This window comes from Neophocaena asiaeorientalis, unplaced genomic scaffold (assembly GCF_003031525.2).
Source record: "Neophocaena asiaeorientalis asiaeorientalis breed wild unplaced genomic scaffold, Neophocaena_asiaeorientalis_V1.1 scaffold7, whole genome shotgun sequence".
NCBI classification, from domain to species: Eukaryota; Metazoa; Chordata; class Mammalia; order Artiodactyla; family Phocoenidae; genus Neophocaena; species Neophocaena asiaeorientalis.
In genome coordinates this window covers 3,076,692-3,100,571 of record NW_020185337.1, presented here as the reverse complement: position 1 = coordinate 3,100,571, position 23,880 = coordinate 3,076,692, and the positions used below count along the sequence as shown (strand labels likewise).

Below are 23,880 nucleotides of genomic sequence, written 5' to 3'. Positions count from 1 at the left end.
AATAAAAAAAAAAAAAAAAAAAAAAATCCTCCATGTCTGAATGGGATCCTTTTGTAGAAACTCTAATGACAGAAGAAAATTTGACCCTTTCAGAATGGAGAACATTGCCCTATTAAACTTCCAATTCCTTTAGCCTTTCTATGTTGCTGGCACCATATTTTTCAGACATTTGGACACTGAATACGTGTAATAAGTGAGAATTATTTGCGGGTATCTTCAAATATGTAAGCCTTTTTAGCCCTGCCAGTCAAGTTCTTCTACCTTAATAGCCTTCGCAATACTTCACATACATATAGATCTATTTTTTATTTTATTTTTCATTGGAGTAGAGTTGCTTTACAATGTTGTGTTAGTTTCAGGTGTACAGCCAAGTGCTTCAGTTATCCATATATGTATCTATTCTTTTTCAGGTTTTTTTCCCTTATAGGTTATTACAAAATATTGAGTATAGTTCCCTGCGTTACACAGCAGGTGACAAATAGAAACTTTTCTATGTTCCACGGAATAAGCTCATTCCAAGCAAATAATATCTTCAAAATCTCTTTCCTATTAGAGAGAGTGAGGAGGAAGTGTACTGTAAAAAGATACGTCAGGCCCGTCACCTGTCCTGAGACGGGGCTTCGGGGGTGAGGTGAGGAAAAGGCTGTCACCTTACATTTCTTTCAGATCACTGCACTCATTAGGAAGGTCCCCAGCACCTTTGGCATAACTAGTGATTGTCAGGGCGTGGGAAGCCAGTCAACTTGATGTTCATTATCATCAACAGAGCAGAAGTAATACCCCAAGGGTGGGATGAAATTTCATTGTTTTAATTGAGAGAATTCTCTCTTTGCTGATTCCTGGAGTGGGTGGAATCCAAGACATATCTTTTTCTCCCTTTCAATACACATGCTTTAAAAAGCTTAGCTGATTACTGTAATCCATCATTTCCAGCAACCGAAAAACTCCATTATTTCAATCTGAGCCTTTTATCATTCATGGGGGAGGCGGAGGAGTTGGGGGAAGGCAGGAAGGGTGATCTGCTATTCATAGGAAATTATTTTTAAAAATGGGAACTAAAGGCAACATGCTGCGGAGAGGGGGTCATTCAGCCCCTGTCTAACACACTGAATAAGAATCAAGGATGGACACTGTCATAGCTACTTATATGCAAGAAGGTGCAAAACCAAAGACTGGTTTCAGATACTAAGGACTAGATTCAATTAATGGCTAAATGCAGAATTCAAAATTTTTCTTCTATCCTTTTCCTCCCACTTAAGTTCACTTTGCCATTATTTTAAAATTTTGAAAAGCAATCTAGAGACATTTGTTATTCAACGAGATTCACTCACATGCAAAACATCATTACTTTCCAGGTCCTACTGAGATACAAAGACCAATAGTACCAGACCACTCTGGGAAAGGTTTGGTTCCTCTTCTGTTTTGTTTGTTTTTAGTGCAGTGGGGCACAGCTTCAAAGGTCTGGTTCAGGAGTGATCCAATCATCTCAATAGGATGGGAGTTTGGATCCCCAAACTGTTTGGCACAAAACAGCCTGTTGAGTCAAGACCAAAGGAGTCCAGTGGTTAAGAATCAGCCTTGCAATGCAGAGGACGCTGGTTCGATCCCTGGTCGGGGAACTAAGATCCCATGTGCCGCGGGGCAGCTGAGCCCGTGTGTCACAACTAGAGAGAAGCCTACGCACGGCAACAGAGAGCTCACGTGCCTCAACTAAGACCCAAGGCAGCCAAAAAAAAAAAAAAAAAAAAAGACTAAAGGAGTTGGCACCTAGTTGGTCCTTCTTGACTTTGCCAGAAGGGAACTCAAAGGAGGAGAACACTCCCGTTATCCTTATGGGTTAGCCCAGTGATGATAAAATTGCTGAGTGTGACCCACCAGCAGATCATGAAATGAACTGGGCTCAACCAGCACTTTTTTTAAAAAAAAAAAAGGTGAAATAAAATAGGATAGACTAGAAAATACCAGACATGGTACATGGTGAAGATTGTGTCATTTACCTATCTTAATCGATCAACCAACCTATCTCTATATATTTTACACTGTCATTTAACACACACATATACATACATGTTTGTAAACACATGAAACTTACTCTGGGTTTTTGTCCAAAAGTTTGAAGGCCGCCAACTCAGTACACGTTTCCACCTATTTTGTTATGATCAAGCATTTTAAGAGTCCAAGTCTATTAAAACCAATACATAACATAGCTGCACATATCTTTTTCCTTGTGCATATTTAAAATTCTTTCTTTAAAAATCTCTTTAATCCCATCAACCTGAGCAACTGGAAAACAAACCAAAAAGAGTCCAAGCTGGTTACCACCTTCAAGAGGGTGAGATAATCACTTCTTTGCTAGCGGTGTACTGGGATCACTCTCGTTCTTCAATTGCACAAATAAAGGTAGTCGTGTTGGAATTCAGCTGTTTGCAAAAAGGATTTAGAAAGCGTCAAGGATCTAATCTGAGAAGAGTTGATAGCATCACCTTGAGAATGTCAACCACACAATCTGACCTATGAGACTTCTCTGTCCTCCTTCCGAGTAGAGAGAAGTTTTTCCAGTTGATCAAAGGAATCCTTATGAATCAGTGTATATGACTCCCCAAGACTCCAAGACTGTAATAGAGACAGCAATATCATTTAGCTTGAGCCAGTAATGATTTCCCAAAGGTCTAGCTGCAGGTTTATCCCAGCTCCCCAGTAAAATGAAAATGACTTAAATGTATTCAGTGCGCTAAGCACACAGGAACATCCTGGTTGGGTTACTGATGCACACACGCAAAAATCCAGTTTCTCAAAATGGATGCAGTTTTTCTCAAATTCATTTCCCTTTGTTATTACTTGTTCTAACATATGGTGTGCTACCCTGAAAAGGGGCCACCATTGCTAGGGAACAATGAGTCAATTAAGAACTTTCTAACTATGAAATCTCTTAAGTGGACATTTCTATTTAAAAGAGCAAAGCCCTTAAGTCAGACGGAGAAAGACAAATATGGTATGATATCACTTATATGTAGAATCTAAAGAATGCAACAAACAGTGAATATAACAAAAAAGAAGCAGACTCACAGACATAGAGAACAAACTAGTGGTTGCCAGTGTGTGTGTGGAGGGGCAACATAAGAGTGGAAATTAAGAGGTACCAACTACTAAGTATAAAATAAGCTATAAGGATGTACTGTACAACATGGGGAATATAGCCAATATTTTATAACTATAAATGGAGTATAACCTTTAAAGATTGTGGATCACTGTACTGTACACCTGTAACTTACATAATATTGTACAGCAACTATATTTCAGTAAAAAAACAATGCTTTAAAAAAGTAAAGTAGCAAAGCCCTCTTAGAGATTTTGACCAGTTTCTTCCCACACGCCAAAAGAAAATGAACACACACACACTCATGAGTGTAAACAGATGTAAACGGACCGCTTGTAAAGGTTTCTCTTGTCTCCACCCTCAAACCTTCCCCCAGTGAATTCTGAAGCCTGCATCACCCTGGAGGAAACTGTAATTCAGACTCACTCTTCAGCTCAATATTAAGTAGTCAACCTCACAGCTCGCCAGCAAGAAGTGGACTGCTTTTCTATCACTGAATCTTATTATCTCATTCCCTATCTCAGCAAACTGTCTCTGAAGGACTTGGCTGAAAAATTGTATGGTAACAGGTCTAGTCTAGAGAATCATCTACTCTATTCCGGTGGTTGGAAAGCACTTAGAACAAAAATTTAGCCGAACAATGTGTTTATATGATGCAAGTCTCAAAAAGTCTAGGAAGAATCTCCATTGTCTCAGATATTACAGATGACAAAATAGTGTTAAAAAGGGATTTCAACATCTGAGGATTGCTGGAGAGAGGTGAGAAGAGGCACATATTTAGCGGGAAGGTCATCTCGAACCTGAGGTTTTTTTTTTTTTTTTTTTAAAGGGAATTCCTTTATTTTTATTATTTATTTATTTATTTGTTTAGTTGCGGCGAGCGGGGGCCACTCTTCATCGCCGTGTGCGGGCCTCTCGCTATCGCGGCCTCTCTTGCTGCGGAGCACAGGCTCCAGACGCGCAGGCTCAGTAGTTGTGGCTCACGGGCCTAGCTGCTCCGTGGCATGTGGGATCTTCCCAGACCAGGGCTCGAACCCGTGTCCCCTGCATTAGCAGGCAGATTCTCAACCACTGCGCCACCAGGGAAGCCCGAACCTGAGTTTTTGATGGTTTAGTACTTGGTCGTGTTTCTGAGAAATTTCCTTATTAAGTGCTATTTCCTTGAATGGGGAAAGGCACCCTCCCTGCTCCACACACACACCAAAAGAGTCATATTATGTACTAGCAAATATAAGCTCTTCTGCTTGTCAGTAATGTATGTAGGTAACAAACATTTAGGATTTCTGTTGTAAATAACGGATGTTTTTGTCTTACACAATATAATTTGGTATAACATTTGTAAAGAGCCATCATTAGTGGTTTTACGACTGTAAATCACCTCTCCAATGGCAGAACTGGCAAGACACACATATACAATAGCCTCTAGGCATGCTTTGTGAGCGTCTGTTTGAGTAATTTGCAGTTTTTATTGGTGAATTCACAGTTCCCTGACATAGCTCTTTATAAATAATGCTGGAGCAATTCTTGATGAAGCTAATTTCCTCTTTCTTATGAAGGCATTCTCTTTTCTACAATGAATTCTAAATAATGGATTTGTCTTGTCATTTAAAAAAATAATTCTGATTTCAAATTCTGTGAGTTTCCAAGCGTTTTTTTATTATTGAGTTTTGTAGACGTTTTTTCCATAAATATTCAGTTAACTATCTAGATAGTCATTTTAACTGATTAAGAAAAAACCCAAAACATTCAACTAAACATAATAAAATAAAAATATTTTGGGCTTCCCTGGTGGCGCAGTAGTTGAGAATCTGCCTGCCAATGCAGGGGACATGGGTTCGAGCCCTGGTCTGGGAAGATCCCACATGCCGCGGAGCAACTGGGCCCGTGAGCCACAACTACTGAGCCTGCGTGTCTGGAGCCTGTGCTCCGCAACAAGAGAGGCCACGACAGTGAGAGGCCCGCGCACCGCGATGAAGAGGGGCCCCCGCTCGCCACAACTAGAGGAAGCCCTCGCACAGAAACGAAGACCCAACACAGCCAAAAATAAATTTATATATATAAAACTAATATATATTTTTTTGAGTTTTTAATTAAAAATTTATTTTAGTTTTAACAAATTTTTATTTTATTTTTTATTGCGGTATAGTTGATTTACCATATCGTGTTAGTTTCAGGTGAACAGCACAGTGATTCAGTTTTTATACACACACACACACACACACACACACACACACACACACACAAATATATATTCTTTTTCAGATTCTTTTCCTTTATAGGTTATTGCAAAATACAGAGTATAGTTCCCTGTGCTATACAATCTCTCTTTCATAACTTAATAGTAAGAAAAATGAAATGAGATAAACATTGGGCAATATTCACCACCAATAATTAATTATTACAAGGATTGCACAGATTCCATCCACTATAAAAAGAATACCCAGCAAATTAAATTAACTTTCTCTGCCTCTCTTATCTTTATTCAGGGCCTCTCTGTTTCCATTAAGCCTTTCAGGGGACCTTATTAAGGCTTTAAAGATTAAACAAGAAGTCAGATTAACTTTTTAAAATGGAAGTGAGATTCTGTCGTTTCTCTGCTCCAAACATTCCAGTGGTTCCTAGGATACTTGCAGGAAAGCCCAAGCCCTTGCTAGTCTCCTCCAGCCTCTGTAAACTCTTCTCCCTTCCTCCCCTCCAGCCAGCCACTCTTCCTGCTGTCACTTCCCCAAGCCAAGCCCATCCTCCCCTCTGGGCCTTGTAGTAACTGCTCCCTTTACCCAGAACTGCACTTTCTCGGGGAGAACTCTCTCTGACCATCCTACCTTTGATGGTCCCTTTCCAACCCCCCTTACATAGCTTAGTTTTTTCATGTTATTAAATAATATAGAAATAAAATTATATATTCCATAAAAATATATATTATATACTTCTACAATGTTATTATATATGTGTGTGTATATATTATATACACACTATATAATTATTTGTATATCATCTGTCTCTATCTCTAGCACATAAGCCCCATAAGGACAAGGACTTTGTTCTGTTCACTGTTGTTCCCCAGACCTAAAAGGTACTCAGCGTATCATAGCTGCTTCATAAGTGTTTGTTGAATGAATACATAAACTTTCTTTTTACCCCAGGGGTACATACACCTCATAATAGCTCCTCAGACTGCTCATCAAATACTTAATGCTCTCAGATCCTTTTATATTTAATCCCCATTTCATAGGATCTCAATGTCCGCTGGCGCTAATGGAGAAGAATGAAAATTATCTAGGGGGAAGTGAATCTGTAGCCACGAAGATCGTTTTTCTAATTGACCTCTTCTGTTAGGAAACTAAACAGATGCAACAAAAATGTGAATGCTCATTTTACTTCTTGATAAAACTACTGAAAACATTCTCCATCAGCAGCTATTATTTTGTTAATTACACCTAAGTGAATGACATTTACGAGACCAATAGTGCAACGTAGCAGTACAAAGGGCTGTTCCATTAAACACCGTTTTCAGCGACCCAGTTAAATAAGATGGTGTGCACTTCTTCTCCAACAGCTGGTGCCCTAAGATAAATTTAATTCATTAATCTCCCTTGTAAGGTTGAAAATAAGGAACGATCCTCAAAGTTCAATCATTCCTCAAGTGAACTTAGTAAGTAGCCAAACTGAAATATGTACTTAAAAGACTACGGTCATATTTGTATCTCATATGAGGATTTCACAGTCCTTTGTTAATAACTTACAGGATATGTAATTTAAATTTTTTGAAACAACTCTACCAATATTTATTCATTGTAACACAAGATGTTTGGGAGCCTTGGACAAAGGCCCATCTTGTGTGTAACCAGGAGAACGACTATAGTGCAACTCAAAGCATCATGACTCTTATCTTTCTCCCTTAACAAACGTACTCCCTCTAATAAATTTGATTTTTTTCTTTATAAGTGTTCCATGCTCATTATAGAAAACTAGAAGAACACAGACAAGTGGGGGGGAAAAAAAAAACCCCAAACCACAACGACAGTTCCCATCATTACCCAAAGACAACTGCTATGAACATTTTGGTGAACTTTCGTTTTATTCCTTTTTCATGTCCAAATGCCTTTAAAAAAAGACATTAATTACTATGAAAGGCTTGTAATCCAAGGCAAGTCTTAGTATGACACCAGTGATGATATTTTTAAAATACCACATTTTCGAGTGATAAAAGTAACAGTTGGGAGATAGACCGGAGTGCTTTAAAAATTAACATTTTTCATAAAAATGAAAAACAATTTGGCCAAAAATAGTGTCAAAAATAACTTTCACATACCGAAAGCATGCCTACATGTTAAAAGCATTTGCAAGAGTACACATTTTTTTTTTTCCTGAGTAAAATTTTCCCTGCTTTTCTTTTGGCAAGTACCTACACAGTACATACAAAATTAGTGAGCAAAAAAAGTAATTTGTATGAGTCATCTTGCCTTTAAGACAAAATAGTTACCTCAAATCCGCATAACCCATTAATTCCTGCCTCCACACTCCAGCAAAGATTGACAACCAGAGTTTGGACCTAATCTTTTTAATTAATTAATTAGTATATCATTCTACCTCTGGGTTATCTGACTCCCTAATTATTCTGTTTCCTGTTCCTATAATAGAGCTGATTTCCCTGATAACCTCACCACTGCCTTTCCTGGGACCTACTGATTCATGAATCTTTCAACTGAACATCCCAGAGTCTAACTCCATTCAAGTTAAAAGAGAAGCAACTGATCTGAGTGACTCATTCCTGGATACTTAAGGCAAGGACCTAGAATTTGCAGATGGATGAGTCATTTTGACTGGAAAGCCCTGCATCTACCTTGGGAAGAAGGTACCCAAGGGTGAATGTAACAGAGGATGAGGAAATCATGAAGGCAGTAGTTGCCAATCAGCGCAAGACGTGCGAATGGTTGGTATCCCTTAGTCTGAAGTGCTTTGATACCTTAAGATAGGTTCTACGTTCCAAACATCCCTTACAAGACTTTTTCCAACATTTTCATCTCTTGCAGCAGAAAATATCTCCGTTCACTTTTGTAGGTCTACCATTTTTTCTGGGGTCACATCTGAACATGGTTCTGTTGAAGTTGGTCTCCTTGTCCAAAGCTCCAGGCATTAACCTCATGATAAAAACTTCCAAGTGGTGTCAAGCATTCAGTATCAGAACAAACAAGATAGCTTCACCTTTGTTCAAATGATGTGTCTGATGATAAAAATAATGCATGTTTATGGTAAAAAAGGAAGTCCATAAAATATAAGTCACTTGAAATCCTAATTACCCTGAGATAACAGTTAACATTTCTATCCTTCCTGATTTTTCCCCTGTACGCACACAGTTTTACAAACCATGCGGTCACACCATTTATGCAGATTTGTAACCTGATTTACATTCTCATGAACTGTATGAAACACTCATTTAACTCTGGCATCTAGCTGGGGGAGTTCACCAAGGGGAGATGGCTAAGAATCATTGCTTTAGCCATATTTTCAGTAGTTCACTTAATTTAGAGATTATTCATTAGGGCTCCAAGTCATCATATGAATCATGGAATCCATAGAATGATGGATTCTAAAAAAAAAAAAAATTGATTTGAACACATAAGTATCTCACTTTACTTTTGATAACTTTAAAAAATTATAAAAGTGTAAATTAATGGTAAAAAAAATAGAACAAAGGATACAAACTGAAAAATGAAAGAACGCCTCTCACTTACTATCCCTCTTCTCCCAGTCCTTTTCACTCCTGTGCTAATCACTGTTCAGAATTTACCTGTGGGGAAATTATCTCCACACATGCAAGCATTTTGTGTGCACATAAAATGTACCACCTCTGGCTACCCTGGTGGCGCAGTGGTTGACAGTCCGCCTGCCGATGCTGCTGATTCAGGGGACGCGGGTTCGTGCCCCGGTCCGGGAAGATCCCACATGCCGCGGAGCGGCTGGTCCCGTGAGCCATGGCCGCTGAGCCTGCGCGTCCGGAGCCTGTTCTCCACAACGGGAGAGGCCACAACAGTGAGAGGCCCGCGTACCGCAAAAAAAAAAAAGTACCACCTCTTTAAAAAATATATAAATGGGATCATGTCACACATATTGTCTGTAGCCAGCTTTTTGTTTTTTAAAATCTAACAATATATCTTAGACATCTTTTCATATAAATTCTCAAAGATCTCCTTTAACCTTTTTTAATAGCTCTGGAATTTTCCATCGAATGTCCTATGGTTCATTTCACCAGTTCCCTACCTATGAACATTTAATTTGTTTTCATATATTTATGTGGAGAGCACAGCCTTGTCCATACACCTTAGTGTCACTTGCTCAAGTTTATTGGTAGATTAAATTCCTAGAATGGGACGTGAAGGTTAAAGTTCACAAAATAACAGGGAGCACTGTTTTTCTCTGTAACTTAGAGAATCCATTTCTTATTGACATCTTTAGTAGAATATTTAACATAGGTCTTGCCTCATGTAAACCCCACAATGTCTCACGATAGAAAAAGAGAAGGAAAAGATGGGGATGAGGCAGAGTGCCCTGGAGAAGACAGGTAGCTGAGGGCAGAAACGGCTGTGTATGTGTGGGAATCTCCAACCGCAGGGGGCTCATCTCAGTTGATTCTTGCAGAGGTGAGGAGAAAGGTGTAAGAGTAGGGAGGGGTGTAGAAAACTGTTTCTCTCTTCAGGTGTAAGAGACAACTGAGGAAGTGTCAGAAAATTTGGGGGACATTTCCCAAGCAAGAGGAAAAAGCCATGTATCATTTTTTAATAATTTGCAAGAAAAAAAAAATTCCCTTTCATGGGCTGCCCAAATTCCAGAGAGCGTCAGGCCTGAATTCAAATCTGTCTCACACAGTTTCCCCTTAGTATGGATGAAAGACTCTTATGGGAACTTTTGCCCTATTTGGATCAAAATATAACACTGTCTCTCAATGAAATAATTTACATTAAAAGAGAAGCTCATCTCATAAAGCGGTTGGCTCACGGATGGGAAAACAATTCTATCTGAAATAATTCCAATCTTTTTAATATGAGACTAATGACGTAGGGAGTTTCATGCCTGGGAAGTTTTATTATTATGCATGAAAATCAGTACTGGGTTTTCACATTAATTCCCGTGTTAACCTTTAACATCAAACCATCTAGTCTTCTTGGACCTCCACCTTCCACTCTCTGCCCTCAGAAATGCTGCTCTAGACTTTCTTTTGTGGCAGTTAGATCTATACCTAAGGTGAAAAAAATGAACACAATAGCCCTGCAATCTTTCTCCTGTCAAGCTTAACCGTTTAATTCTAAAAAGACAATTATGTCATGGCAGTTACCCACACTAGCTAGGGAGACCAACTGCATTTGAGAAAAGCTTTATTGCATACCTTACATTTATAAAGAGGTCCATTTTAACCTACAGTCAAACTCGGATCTGTGTCATAATCGAAGTCTCATCAGATATCTCTTAGAACATTTAACACGAGCTCTACAAACAACATAGTTGTTCAACAATATGCTTTCATCCAAGATCGATGAGCGATTACACTTGGTGGTGGCTTCTGGGAGATACCATGGTCACCAAGTCAGTTTATGCCCACCAAGGAGTTTACAGCTAAGGGAGAAGGCTGATGCTTAAATAAACAGGAAATTCTAAATACTCCAGGAGATCAAAGGAAGTAGCACCTAATCCAGTTTTGGAGTGGAAGGGGAATGCAGAGGCTATTAAAAAAGAAAACAGAAAAACAAACCTATAGGGAAAGACTGCAGGTGTCAGTTAAACTTTATCCTGAGGGCAATGGGAAGCCACGAGGGCTGAGAGTGAGATGATGAGATATGCCTTCTGGAAAGATTACGGCTGCAGGATGGGAAGACGGGACCATCAGGGGTGACACTGGGGACAGGAAGACCTGAGAGAGGCCACTGTTGTAACCCAGAGGACTAATGATGGAGACTCGAACAAGCTTATTGGCAGTTGGGAAAGAAAGGAAAACATGCATTTAGGAGAGAGGTAAGAGGAAGAATCATGCAGGGTAACTGGTTAGAAGTGGAAGGTGGAGAAGAGGCAGTAATGGAAAATGATGCAGCAAATACTGTCATTCCTGCCCCCTCTCCCGCCATCACCTTGCCTTTAACACTTCAGCACCTGCCTTCCCACTGCTAGCATGTGCCTACATTTGCCAAGGGCTTCCTCTGGCCACGGGAGTCTGCTTTGACCACCTGTGTAGTAAGACCAGGGTGTTGGGGAATTGACCCTCCTGGGAGAAGCTTGCATCTCACCTCTCTCAGTCCCTCCAGTAGAAAGTTCTGAGGTGTGTGTCCTCCATGGCTTCCCAGAGTCCCCCAGTGACATTAATCTCCAGTTGTCTACATAGGTAACCTGTTTGAGAAGGAACCTTTTGTTGACTGCCTGCCTTTCCCTGGCCCGCTTTCCCGTCCCTCTCCCAAGCTTTCCCGGTCTTGCTTCCTACAAAACTCCTTGCATAAATCCTTGCCTTGGGATCTGTTTCTGGAGGAACGCAAACAATTGGTATCGAACCTTAGGATTCGTGCCATGGGAGGCGATGATGTTACTCAGGAAGCTAGGAAAAAAAGACAGAGCAGAGGGTTTTAATCAGTTTTAATTATTTGGGGAGGGGAGGGATGGAGACAGCAGGGGTGGGGTGGGGAATACGTTTAGTTTGGGACCTGTTGAATTCAGAGAACTTGCGAGACCCCTGTGCGGGACGTCTCAGTAGAACTCCAGAGGAGGACGTGAGGAACCAGGGATCTCATGAAGCCAGTGCAAAGACTGTCCATACTTTTGCGCTTCTAATTCACACCTTCCTTTTCTGGATGATAGATGGAGAAGAGAAATGGTAAGGACTTTGCTAAAGGAAACGCACTGCATGAGCGAGAACAGCCCCCAGCTGAAGCCCTGATAGTCATTCCAACAACCACATGGAGGAAGGGCTGTGGTGTGACGTGGGGCAGGGGTGTCTCTCTCACGGCAGAGAAGTCCCCGTTTGGCCTACATATGGGAATACAGAATGGATCCGTTTGAATGAAAAATAGATGGTCTAGTTTGTAAGCGGAATGGCTTTTCTTTTTTTCTACACTGGTTACCGGAGGGCACTTGCTGCCCTGCAAAGGAATAAACACAAAGAAGAAATTGCATGAAATGAGAATATGTATCTTTGATAGCAAAGGAATGGAAGAACGTATTGTATATACAGAAAAGGCCTTGTAGATTGAATTAGCCGGTCACAAACTGAAGCCAGGGTCACCACATGGCAATTTTCAAGCAAATACTCTCCATCGTCCATTACACATACTCAAGAATTTGACCTTTTATAGCACTATTCATTCTCCAGGCATCTCAATGGTCTTTGCAAAAGTAAAAACACAACCACAGGCACCGCAGAGGCCTTATAAATGGCGTGCAGAAAATTTTATGTTCTGCTCACAGGAAGATATCAGGCCGGGGCCGAAGTGGTCACAGCCTCAGGGACCTAACCTGAAAAACACCTGAGAAACAAAGTCCTCAAACTGGATTTTTTCTTTTCCTGTATATTTTATTACAAGATATTGAATATAGTTTCCTGTGCTATAAAGTAAGTCCTTGCTGTTTATCTATTTTATATATAGTAGTGTGTATCTGTTAATCTCAAATTCCTAATTCCACCCCCCTTCCCCTTTCGCACCCACAAGTATGTTTACTCAGCCATAAAAAAGAATGAAACAACGCCATTGGCAGCAACATGGATGGACCTAGAGAGTATCATACTAAATGAAGTAACTCATTCAGAGAAAGATGAATATCGTATATCACTTATACATGGGATCTAAAATATGACACGAACTAATTTACATAACAAAAAACTGGCTTTAAAAAAACTAATTTATTTTATTTATTTATTTTTGGCTGCATTGGGTCTTCATTGCTGTGTGCTGGCTTTCTCCAGTTGTGGCAAGCGGGGGCTACTCTTCGTTGCGGTGCGCGGGCTTCTCATTGTGGTGGCTTCTCTTGTTGCGGAGCACGGGCTCTAGGCACGCAGGCTTAGTAGTTGTGGCTCGTGTTCTCTAGAGCACAGGCTCAGTAGTTGTGGCGCACGGGCTTAGTTGCTCCGCGGCATGTGGGATCTTCCCGGACCAGAGCTCGAACCCGTGTCCCCTGCATTGGCAGGCAGATTCTTAACCACTGTGCCAGCAGGGAAGCCCAAAAAACTGGGTTTTTAAAAGGGCTTTTGGATGTCACCATTTCCCGCAAAGTACAAACACGAAAGAGTTGATGATTATCTTCAATACCAAGTGACTCAACCCCGGTGCTATCTGGGCATAGATAAAGGGACTTAGCACAGCGACCACAGTTTTGTCCTCTTTGTGGCTTTCCACAGATAGCTCAGATGAGGCATCTAAACTGGAGATAAATTTCTCCTTTGGAAAGGTTACCACAATTAAACCCCTTCAGTATGTGAACACCACAACCGCTGGTCTGCAGAGACCTGATTAGTCACATTTTTGAGAAGGACTAACTTGGACACGAAGACCTTTCTTTTCAAAGAATTTTTAATGGAGTCAACAGCTCCCCTTTGGAATTCACCTACACTCTGACTGAGACCAAACTAGTCTGCTGAGGGACAGATGGAGCTAGTTGCGAGCACATCATTTTTAGCCTCAAATAACATTATCTGGGTCAGGAAGCTGTGTAACAACAAAAACTTCTCCCTCTAGTAAACAGCTGGACAGACTACATAGCTCACCTTTTGTAAGTACATCAGAGAAATGCTATAAGCGGTGCAGAATACTTTCCCAATTTGAAACAGAACGGGAATCAGAGATATCAACCTATATGTCACTTAATTCGGGGCAATTTTGTGCTACAAATGGAAATGCTCCTGTAAACTAAAAATTGTCTACTTGAAAGACAGCTGGCATCATGATCACTTTCGGTCTCTGAAGTGAAGACGCACTCGTATTGATGGCCTGGAGGTGGCCACGTGGCATCGAGACCCACCTATTTGTGAATAAGACAATTAGCCCTAACACAGCTTGATGAATTTTCACAAAATTACCCATATATGTAATCAGCAGCCAGATCAAGAAATGAAATGGTCCATCTTCCCAGATGCCCTTCTTGTGCCCGCTTCTCAGTCACTACCATCCCCAGTACTGTCCTTCGAGGATTATGTCCCTTCCCCAACTCTTAGTGGGTGTGGTAGAATTTCTAGTAGACTAAACTGATGTTCCCCATACCAGCATATAGTTTTGGCTCCACAAGGAAAATAAAGAAACCTGAGTTGAGGTCACAGTACCACTACATGGCAGTTTTTGAAAAAGAGGGGATGTGGAAGAAGCTTGAAGCTCTTCTATTCTCTTTCTACTGGAAGCTTAGCTAGGGCTAAACCCGGGTTCTCCTGATTCCCAATGGAGAACTTTTCCTTTTGCATCGCTGATCAGATCACCACTCACTTCAGTGTTATGTGTCTTATTTAACCAGGAGGTTTTAACCAGGTTCATGAAACTATTTCTAGGGCTCAGACAATCCGTTAAAGGTTACTGAAAAGCGGGCTTCCCTGGTGGCTCAGTGGTTGAGAGTCCGCCTGTCGATGCAGGGGACACGGGTTTGGGCCCCGGTCCGGGAGGATCCCACATGCCTCGGAGCGGATGGGCCAGTGAGCCATGGCCGCTGAGCCTGTGCCTCCGGAGCCTGTGCTCCGCAACGGGAGAGGCCACGACAGTGAGAGGCCCGCGTACCGCAAAAAAAAGGTTACTGAAAAGAAACATTGTTTCTTTAAGTTTCTTGACTGAAAGAAACATTCCAAGTGACTATGATTCCTAGATATCGAGGCATTAAGGGAAGAAAGAAAAGAATTAAAAGGGAAGAGGACAAAATTAGCATTATATTAATAAACAATACATTCTTATCTTGTCACTGCTTTGAAATATCTTATTTAAAGGACTACTTTTTATTCCTAACTAAAAGAAGGTCATCCATCAGTAATACTTCAAATGTCAACTGGGAGTACGTATGGGCAAACCCTGGAGAGATGTGCTTCTTTGCTCACTGCTGGTGACACATATCTGACTTAGGAGGCAGTGTGACAGGGCAGAAAGAGAGAAAATGCACTGTGGAGTTCTGGGTTTGAATTCACGGGCTGCCACTCACCAACTGGATGATTCTGAACAAGTTATTACAGGCATATCTTACTTTATTGTGCTTCGCAGATACTGCTTTTTTTTTTTTTTTTAACAAATCGAAGGTTTGTGGCAACGCTGCATTGTCAGATGATGGTTAGCATTTTTTAGCAATGAAGTATCTCTTAACTAAGGCATGCATGTTGTTTTTTAGACATAATGCTATTGCATACTTAATAGACTACAGTATGGTGTAAACTAACTTCTATACGTACCGGGAAACCAAAAAATTTGTGTGACTCACTTTATGGTAATATTCGCTTTATTGTGGTGGCCTGGAACTGAATCCACAATATCTCTGAACCCATGTAATCCGTAATGTCTCCTCAAAAGGTACAAACTTCCAGTTATAAGATAAATAAATTCCGGGGATGAAATGTACAGCACGGTGACTGTAGTTAACAATACCACATTGCAGGTTTGAAAGTTGCTGAGAGAACAGATCTTAAAGGTTCTCACAAGAAAAAAAATTTGTAACAATGTGAGGTGATGGATGTTAACTAGACTTATTGCAGTGATCATTCTGAAAAATATGTATATCAAATCGTTAGGTTGTACATCTTAAACGAATACAATGTTATATGTCAATTATATCTCAATAAAACTGGAAAAAGGGTATTAAATCTCTCTGAACCTCCATTTCACCGGTAAATTGAGCATAATTCCTGTCTCAATGGGTTGTTTTCAAAATTAAATGAGATGACACAGATCCCGGGCCTGACAATTTAGCAGGTCCTTGATAACTATTAACTTCCTCCTCTGTACAGGATGAATCTGTTTAATCAAAAAGGAGCTTAAGCCACAAAATGATACACACCAAACAACACCCAATGTTCTACTGTTTATCCATGACTTAGTCTGAATTTTAAAAGAATCTGCTGTGTTTGAAAAAGGATTGAAGAAAACACTTTGCTGTAATCCAGGAAAGCTTGGTATGTCTCTCTCTCGAGATATGAGTCGGGAAGTCTTAACATAAACAAAGGTGACATGCACATCTTTTAAACCCACTGCCTGAGAGAGGTCATTCCTATCTGGGCAGCTGCACGGCAGGCCAAGAGTTAGTCACTGGTGGCACTCTAATGCAAGGCACCATTAATTTAGATTTCAGAAAAGTGTATATGACATGGTACAACTTGTATTAGAGTGATGGGCAGAACAGAGAGAGGAAAATGGATCAAGAATTGGCCTGGGGACAAGGCAGACCATTCTAAATGTGCCTTTTTATTGAACATCAAACCTGATTGGCATATCAAGTCTTGAACTAAATTTTGCCCATGTTCTTCTTGTTTGGATGTTATGAACAATAACAGCAAAAAGAGTTTCTTTTTTTAAAGGGAATTTAGCAAATAATGGGTGAAGGGATTTACAAATACAATTGCTGATATGTTTTACATTGCCTGACTCTAAGCTCCGTCTGAAATAACAAACAGACGCATCGGTGACTCCAGACACAGTGAAAGAGTTCCACGGAGACCTGCATTTTCCTTCACACCCGCTCTGCTTGTGTTTTTGTCTTAATACAGAGCAAACATACTGTGACTTCAAAATCATAATAAAACAGAATTGAAGCTCCACACTGCTTAAAAGCAGTGCTGAGACGTAAATCCTTCTCTTAATAGCCTTTGCTTCGGAAAGACGACGGGAAAACACAATAGCTGCAGGTACATGGCAATGGGTCTACTCCTTATACAGAACTGCCCTTCGTGCCCTGAAAAACACCTGACCTCAGAATCTCTCCTCTATTAGTGTAAATCTTTTACAAAGTGAGACAACTATAAATTAGACAAAGTACATTAAATTACACAGAGTCTGTAATTTTATCTCCCCCATAATAGGAAATCTCTTTTATTTCTTTTGTACAATCACCACCAGCCACGGCACTAGCCAGGGTGCACTCAGTCATCTATTCACGGCCTTCAGGTTATTTTGTCCTCACATCCCTCCAGCAGACGATGACAGCAGCTTTTAACTCATTGTTTTATTAAGGATTCCTGGTGTTACCTCCGCCTAAGACATTCACAGCAAGTAAAAATGTTAGGTCTTGGCTCGTGAGCATTTTTTGGTTCACAGGAAAGTCAGTCTAGAAATAGTGGCAACAACCGGGTCCAGGACACTGCGAAGCTCTGTGTTTATTCTGTTTCTCTGGGATGGTGGCAGCTGTGTGTCTTAGAGACCATCTGCCGAAGGCAAATGCCTAGTTAACAGTGCTATTCTCAATTTTTCCATGATCCGTGGTGCTACCACCTCTCCCCATTTTGCTCTCTCCCACACCACTTGCTTCGTGCTCCACAGGCCTGAAACACAATCACAACCCACTGTGAGCATCGCTTTGGCCTGGAGCTGCCAGGCCTTCAACGATACTCCCCTGCCCCGCGGTCTCACTCCAAAGGCGAATGGGACAGAATTTCATCCCACTGATAGAGGTATATAAATATATACCAATATATATTGTTGAATTAATGCTGTGGGTTTTCAGCATTTGCAAGGGCTTTCTTGGATTGTAACTAGGCACATTAAACCTCATTAATTATGGTCTCCACTAGTTGGGACTCTGAGATCATTCTCCAGGCTGACATTTATCTTTACATGATGTGTGGCAAGAAGTTTGCTAAGTAAATAAAGAATGGAAATAATTTTTTAATGGTGACATTTAAATTACCCAAGAGAAGATGTCTAAGGATGCTGACGCTTTTATTTATATACTAACAAATGATTTTCTGCCTAGCCACTAAAGCCAGCTATCTCCTTCCTGGCTTCCCCATTTCTGCACAGCCACCATAGGTCCCTACTTCAACCTGCTGATAACAAAGCTAACCAAACTAGTCAACTAGCCCATTTCCTGCCTGTCCTATCCCCGTCCTCCTTTTCTCGAATCCAGGCCCTCATTGACAATGCTGTCGTAGTACTAGAGCATCTGCCTCGGACAACTCGTTCTTGCCACATCGTCAATGATTCAGAAATCTGCTGTCCACTTGGTCTTCCGAAATCTTCTATAGGAATTTATGATTCTTATACCCTAGAATCTTAAGATCTTTAACTGTGGCTTCAAAATTTCTTTGGTCCCAGCACTGCATTTAGCAGAGTCCTGGAACAGACGTAGGTTCACCATATCTATCTAAGACCCCTGGGGCCTGATGTATTTTGGGATTCATACTTTTTCTGATTTCAGATGATAATATGGTGCGTTAAGATATTATTTTATGTAACACTCCAATGGGCCTTCGTAATCAAGCACATTGATATTTCTGCAACAAAAATGTATGGATTTCATCCTTGGCATAATACATAAAGGCTATCAATAGCCTCCCATTAGGTTTTGCCACCAAACAACTTATTCAAAAAATTATGGGTTTCAGAATTGTGGGTAAAGGATTGGGGAGCTTGAGCAGGTAGTACACAATGGCCATGTATCACGGTCCAGACGTCAAACACATGTTTTCTTGAAAAGTCTCCGTACTTCAATCTTTTGTTAGTTCAGATTGGTCTTCTCCACAGTTCGTCCAAATTATCAAGGTTTTCCTTGCAAAATATATCTTCGGATTACGAGAACTTTGTGATCACCAGATTGTCCTTACCGCTTTTAATTTTTTTAATTTTAACTCCATTTCTAAAGCATTTTTACCTTGCTTGCTTTAAATAGGCCCTTTTTAGTTGTCTATTTTGGCAAAATTTAAATATAGTCATTTTGCCTATCCTCTGCCTAAAGAAAGGCTTTTTCAAGAACAGAGACTGATTACCCCTCAAGAATGGTGGATTTACATTAAAAAAAAATCCCTGCTATGCTGACTTCTCCCCCCAAAATAAGAGTTAACTTTTTAAGGGTGAGTTTATCTAATTTGTAATAAAAGTCTGTGAAGCGCCTCACAGCAAGTTCCCCACCTGACAACACAACACACATAGTTAAACATATTACTTTTTGAGGGCGAGCTGTAACTTGACCAATAAACCCTTCTTAAAATATAGCCAAGCCGCACATTAAGCCAGCAATGCAGGGTTTGTATATACATCACGGGATGCTTGGCTGTATGGGTCACAGCATTCTGACAGGCAATTACTAGGCAGTTATTTTGACATTAGAAAGTCACAATCCATCAACTTAACAGCAGGGTGATAATTTGGGGAACAGGGAGATGGTTATTCAAAAAGACACTGTGGGAAGTAAACAGCAGTTCCAATAGCCCCTGTTTGAGAATGAAGGCATCAACTAACCAGAATTTCTTTCCACCTCTGGAACCAGGTATTATGTAACGTGTTTTTGTGTAAGCATGTTATTTATGGCGTTTGAATAGAAAAGCCCTGCCAGCCTAACAAGGACTCTTTGGAGATGAGAAGAAATGGATCTGCCATCACAAGACTAAAGAACGACAAAGAGTGGCCTCTTCCCCACTGTTTGTCACGGACCACTTCCAACGACCTGTGACATCCACAAGCCAGTATCTCAGAAGATGCTCCTTGGGTCTTTCTGAATCACAAAACACTCAGCTCTGCAGCCGTTTGCATCTGTGACACGGGCTCCTTGCGTGTGAGGGGGACACTGGACTTTATTCTTGCAGGAATTCCTGGCCAACAACCCTGCTGTGAGCCCCTCGTGCACACATGTGGCCTTGGTCTCTCCTGGACACATGAACGGGTGTGGAGGCCACCAGGAGCTTCTGAAATTCTCTTAGTGACTGGGAGCTGAAAGCTTCCTGGCAGCTGGACTGGTGGTACTGGGGTAGGGGAGGGGTGGGAAGGGAGGAGGGACTCCAGGGCAGGGGTTCTCAAACGTTCTCATTTCATGACAACTCTGAGATGCACATGTTAAGTCCTGAGGGATGGCCATGCTGTTGGTAAGGGGACAGCAGGCACATCTTTCTTTCTGCTCGGAAAGGGAGCAATGAAAAAGGAAGTGTGGATAGGAAATTGTGCATTGAGGCCGAGGTGGCAAAAGGAAGTGGTAGACGGATCTATGCGGATCCTCTCAGAACAGAGGTGATATCTGGGTGGCAAGACTGTCGTAACAAGCTGTGTTGCTGCCATGGAAACCGAAGTGCTCTTTGTGGTGGCCCACACCCCCCCCAGGGTCACGATCTTCCCGGTCTGCGACTAGCGGTCTTGCCACCGCCCTCCTGCATCTTCCTGGCTGCCTGCCTAAAATACTGACAACGTGGAAAGCAAATTATTTCCAGGTTATACTTCGCTATTTCAAAGGAATTCACTCTGCGAATGAAACATCAGCCGATAAAGAACAATAAGCCCCCGCAGCGGAGAGCTTTCTTACTGTCTGCTTTTTCTTTTAACAAACTTTTGTGGCTATTTAAATTCTCTCTCTTCTCAAAAGCCTGGCTTCAGATGAGTAACTTCAGCCTATAAACTGAACCAACAGTACCTGAGAATCCACGCATTCCAGAAAAGTAATTTTTAAGCAACCATTAGTAGAAGCAAAATCGACAATGTTTCCATACCTGGAGCTGATATTCTTCCGTGAAGCACAGATTCACTGGGCAGCAGGTCTTTTGAGTTGGAGGTGAATGGTGATTGTCTAAAGGTATCTTCTGAAAAGAAAGGGCTGGGGGTGGGGAAGGAGGAGGGAAGTTTAGTAAATCAAAGTTATTTAAGATACCCAAAGCATCTGGCCCCAAATATATACGTATACACAAACAACATGTGGGTCAACATATTTTTAAAATGCTGTTTAGAGACTATAAGATTGTGCTTAAAATGGAGAGAGAGAGACTATATTACATCAGACAAGTGCCATCAGCACGTTCTGCCCATTGGTTGTATACTTAAGGTGAACAGATGAAACAACATCTTTGATACATTGTTAAACCCACTGTCAGGACAGCTGAGCAGTACATTTTACTTTTGCACTGTATGATCTGGGAGTGAGTTGCGCCTGAATGAAGACCAAGCACATGTGTCAGATCAGAAAAGCCTGTTTTGGAGGTCTTTCCAGAGTGGTGACAGATTTGCCCCAGCTCGCCCACACTGTGTCACCTGACCCCTCAGGGACCAATGGCACCCCTCCGAAGGGCAGATGGCTGGAGTCAGGGTCCGCCGAGCCGATGGAGACAACTCGCTGGTCCCCACAGGAACTGAGTCTGCATCCTACAACTGTCTTGGTTTGGAAGGAGTTAAAGCCAGCTAATGGGGCTGCCAGAAGGGACCCCGGGGAGCACTTTCATTTTTCAAGAAACTGAGGCTTTGACTTGAGTGATTCTAAGCTCCCCTAGTGACTCAGTGAGAACTAGACACCAGACACCCAGGCAGGGTTTTCCCCTTATACCACAGCCATAGTGAACACAAACACTTAGGCTGCTTTTAATCAGCAGATTTTAACCCAGTCATAGCCTCCATCTCCCATGCCTCTAAAGAAAATTATATTGCGATCACGTGTGAGAATACTGGAATACACAACAGAGTCCAACATGGAGCACGGGAAGCCCTATTATTGTACAACAGAGCAAATTTCACTCGGTGCACAGGTGGTGGAAGGTTCATAGGCGCCAGCAGTGCAGCCCAGAGCTAGCAGGAAGCCACCAGCACGCTGAGGCTGGAGAGACAAAAGGCAGAGAGAGGTAAATGGAGCCCAGGGAACTGAGGTCACCTGGTGGAAGCTGCAGGCAAGGTGAGCCTGCCCAGCAGGGAGCTGGGACCACAGAGGTGCAGCCGCAGCAGGAGGCAGACAGGGAGGGCAGGGAGGGAGGGAAATACCCTGCCTCTTTCTTAAGCCCCACCCCCACCACATCAAAGGCTCTGATTGGCTGAACCTTCCCGGAAGTCAGAGTCGTACAGCCTGCCGGATCGGCTCCTGCAAAACTGCAGATGGGGGAAGGAACAGATCTGGGGTCACGCAAAACTAGGACTCCCATGACTGGTGCTGCTTTTCTAAACGTGCCAAGAGGCTACCGGTTACTGTTATTAAATATTAAAAAGGAAAGATTACGATAAAAATGGAAGACATATCCATCTTTTAAAAATAAAACACACAGTTAACAGTATAGTTTCACATGACTCAGGCTAGATTTGATGCAACTTTGTGTGGCATGCTTTCTGGGTTTTTTTTCGTATTGTTTCTGATAATAAAATTTTAATCATTACCCTTTCCTCAGACTGTTTTATCTCTTTTTTTTTTCACACACACACTGTATTTTATTTTTACAAGAGATAAATAAACTGACACCAAGCATTGTAAATGGATGACCACAACAGAAGCAACAATGATTGCAATTACCAAACACGAAACACACCCATACTATGTCATAATATTGACAATCAGTCCAGTAATCCTCCACTGTAACAGCTCCTTCACTTTGCAGTGAAAACTGATTTGTATATTTTTTGCCTCCGAGTCCTTGTGGGATTTTTTTTTTATTATTTAAACATAAAGTAACAAAAAGTATAATCATCCTCATCAGTTCACTCAGTCCCATGTGATTAATTTTTTTTATATTGATCTTTTGTTAGCACTTTTATGAATTCATCAGTTTTCCATTAGAGTTTGGAAAATGTGTGGCATCCTTTTTATTTGTATCTTAAACATAAAACAATTTAAACAGGCTTAAAAAGTGAACTGGCTATAGGCTAGTCAGTGATGGCGAGTGGGGAGACACGTTGTTTTGGGCCAAACAAGTCAAAACCTGCAAGTGATACAAAACTCGTGAAAGGATAAGGCAAGGCAGCATGGAGGCTAAGAGAGTGCACTTGAGAGTGGGCAGTTCTAGGTCCAAACTCCAGCTCCACCACTTACGGCTGTGTGACCTTGCACAAATCGCTTAACTTTTCTGAGCCTTCATTTCTTGTCTATAAAGTGGGACGTTAATAGCATCTATACCCACTCTAGGAGGACTGAGTAAGATGGTTCATGGAACGTGCTTTTCACAGTGTCTGGCAACCAGTAAGTGTTCGATCAGCGTAAGCTGTTTTTATCTGTATCTCTGTCTAGCTCAAAAGGGAGCATAAATTAATCAACCTTTCCTCACCAGTCGACAAAAAGAATAGAGTTTCCTTGCATAAAATGCATGAAGGAAAGGTCACTCTGATATTGACGGGTCCGTTGACCGCTGGAGCGATTCGGTTAATTTCTAACTCTTCCACAAAGAAGACTGTTTAGAATCAAAGAACTTCTAAGGAGGTAGAGCCCTTGGAGGATTGTTGGTCAGACCCAGAGTGTGAGATTTCTCGAATCCCACCTCCTCAGTTCTGAAGCATCTATACAAGGTGACAATGACATCCTCGTGTTTGAGTGGACAGTTCACATGGGAACCACCACCGGCTGGCCCAAGGGCACAGGGTAAACGTCAGGCAATGGGCCTTCGGTTACCCTGGAATGACGCTAGAATCTGAGAGTTCAGGAAGCTCATGGAACTGTTTGGTCTGAAATGTGGAGACTTCCTTTGGGGACACCCAGATCCCCTAGAGAGGCCCCCTAAGGTATCTAGGAATATCACCCTTCTTGCCACAGAGAAAGGTGTGCACTGCCCTCCTTCCCTCAGTTTCGCAGTAACCATTTAGTGAGTGCTTGGGCATGCTAGGCACTGGGAACATAACGTCAGCAAAACTGGCTACGGCTGCAAATGTTAAGAGGGCTCAAAGACCTGCGTGGCTACCACGACTAGACTAACGCTG

At 41.6% G+C, this 23,880-nt stretch overlaps 1 protein-coding gene across 3 annotated transcripts in view; it reads right to left on the bottom strand.

The window, feature by feature from the left end:
• Positions 1 to 23,880, bottom strand: part of ZNF827 (zinc finger protein 827) — a 170,854-nt gene that overhangs the window by 38,244 nt on the left and 108,730 nt on the right. For all 3 annotated transcript variants that reach the window (XM_024736183.1, XM_024736182.1, XM_024736181.1), the window contains one exon: positions 20,715 to 20,818. In XM_024736183.1, coding sequence (XP_024591951.1) covers positions 20,715 to 20,818 — 104 coding nt within the window. The remainder of the gene's footprint in view (positions 1 to 20,714; positions 20,819 to 23,880) is intronic.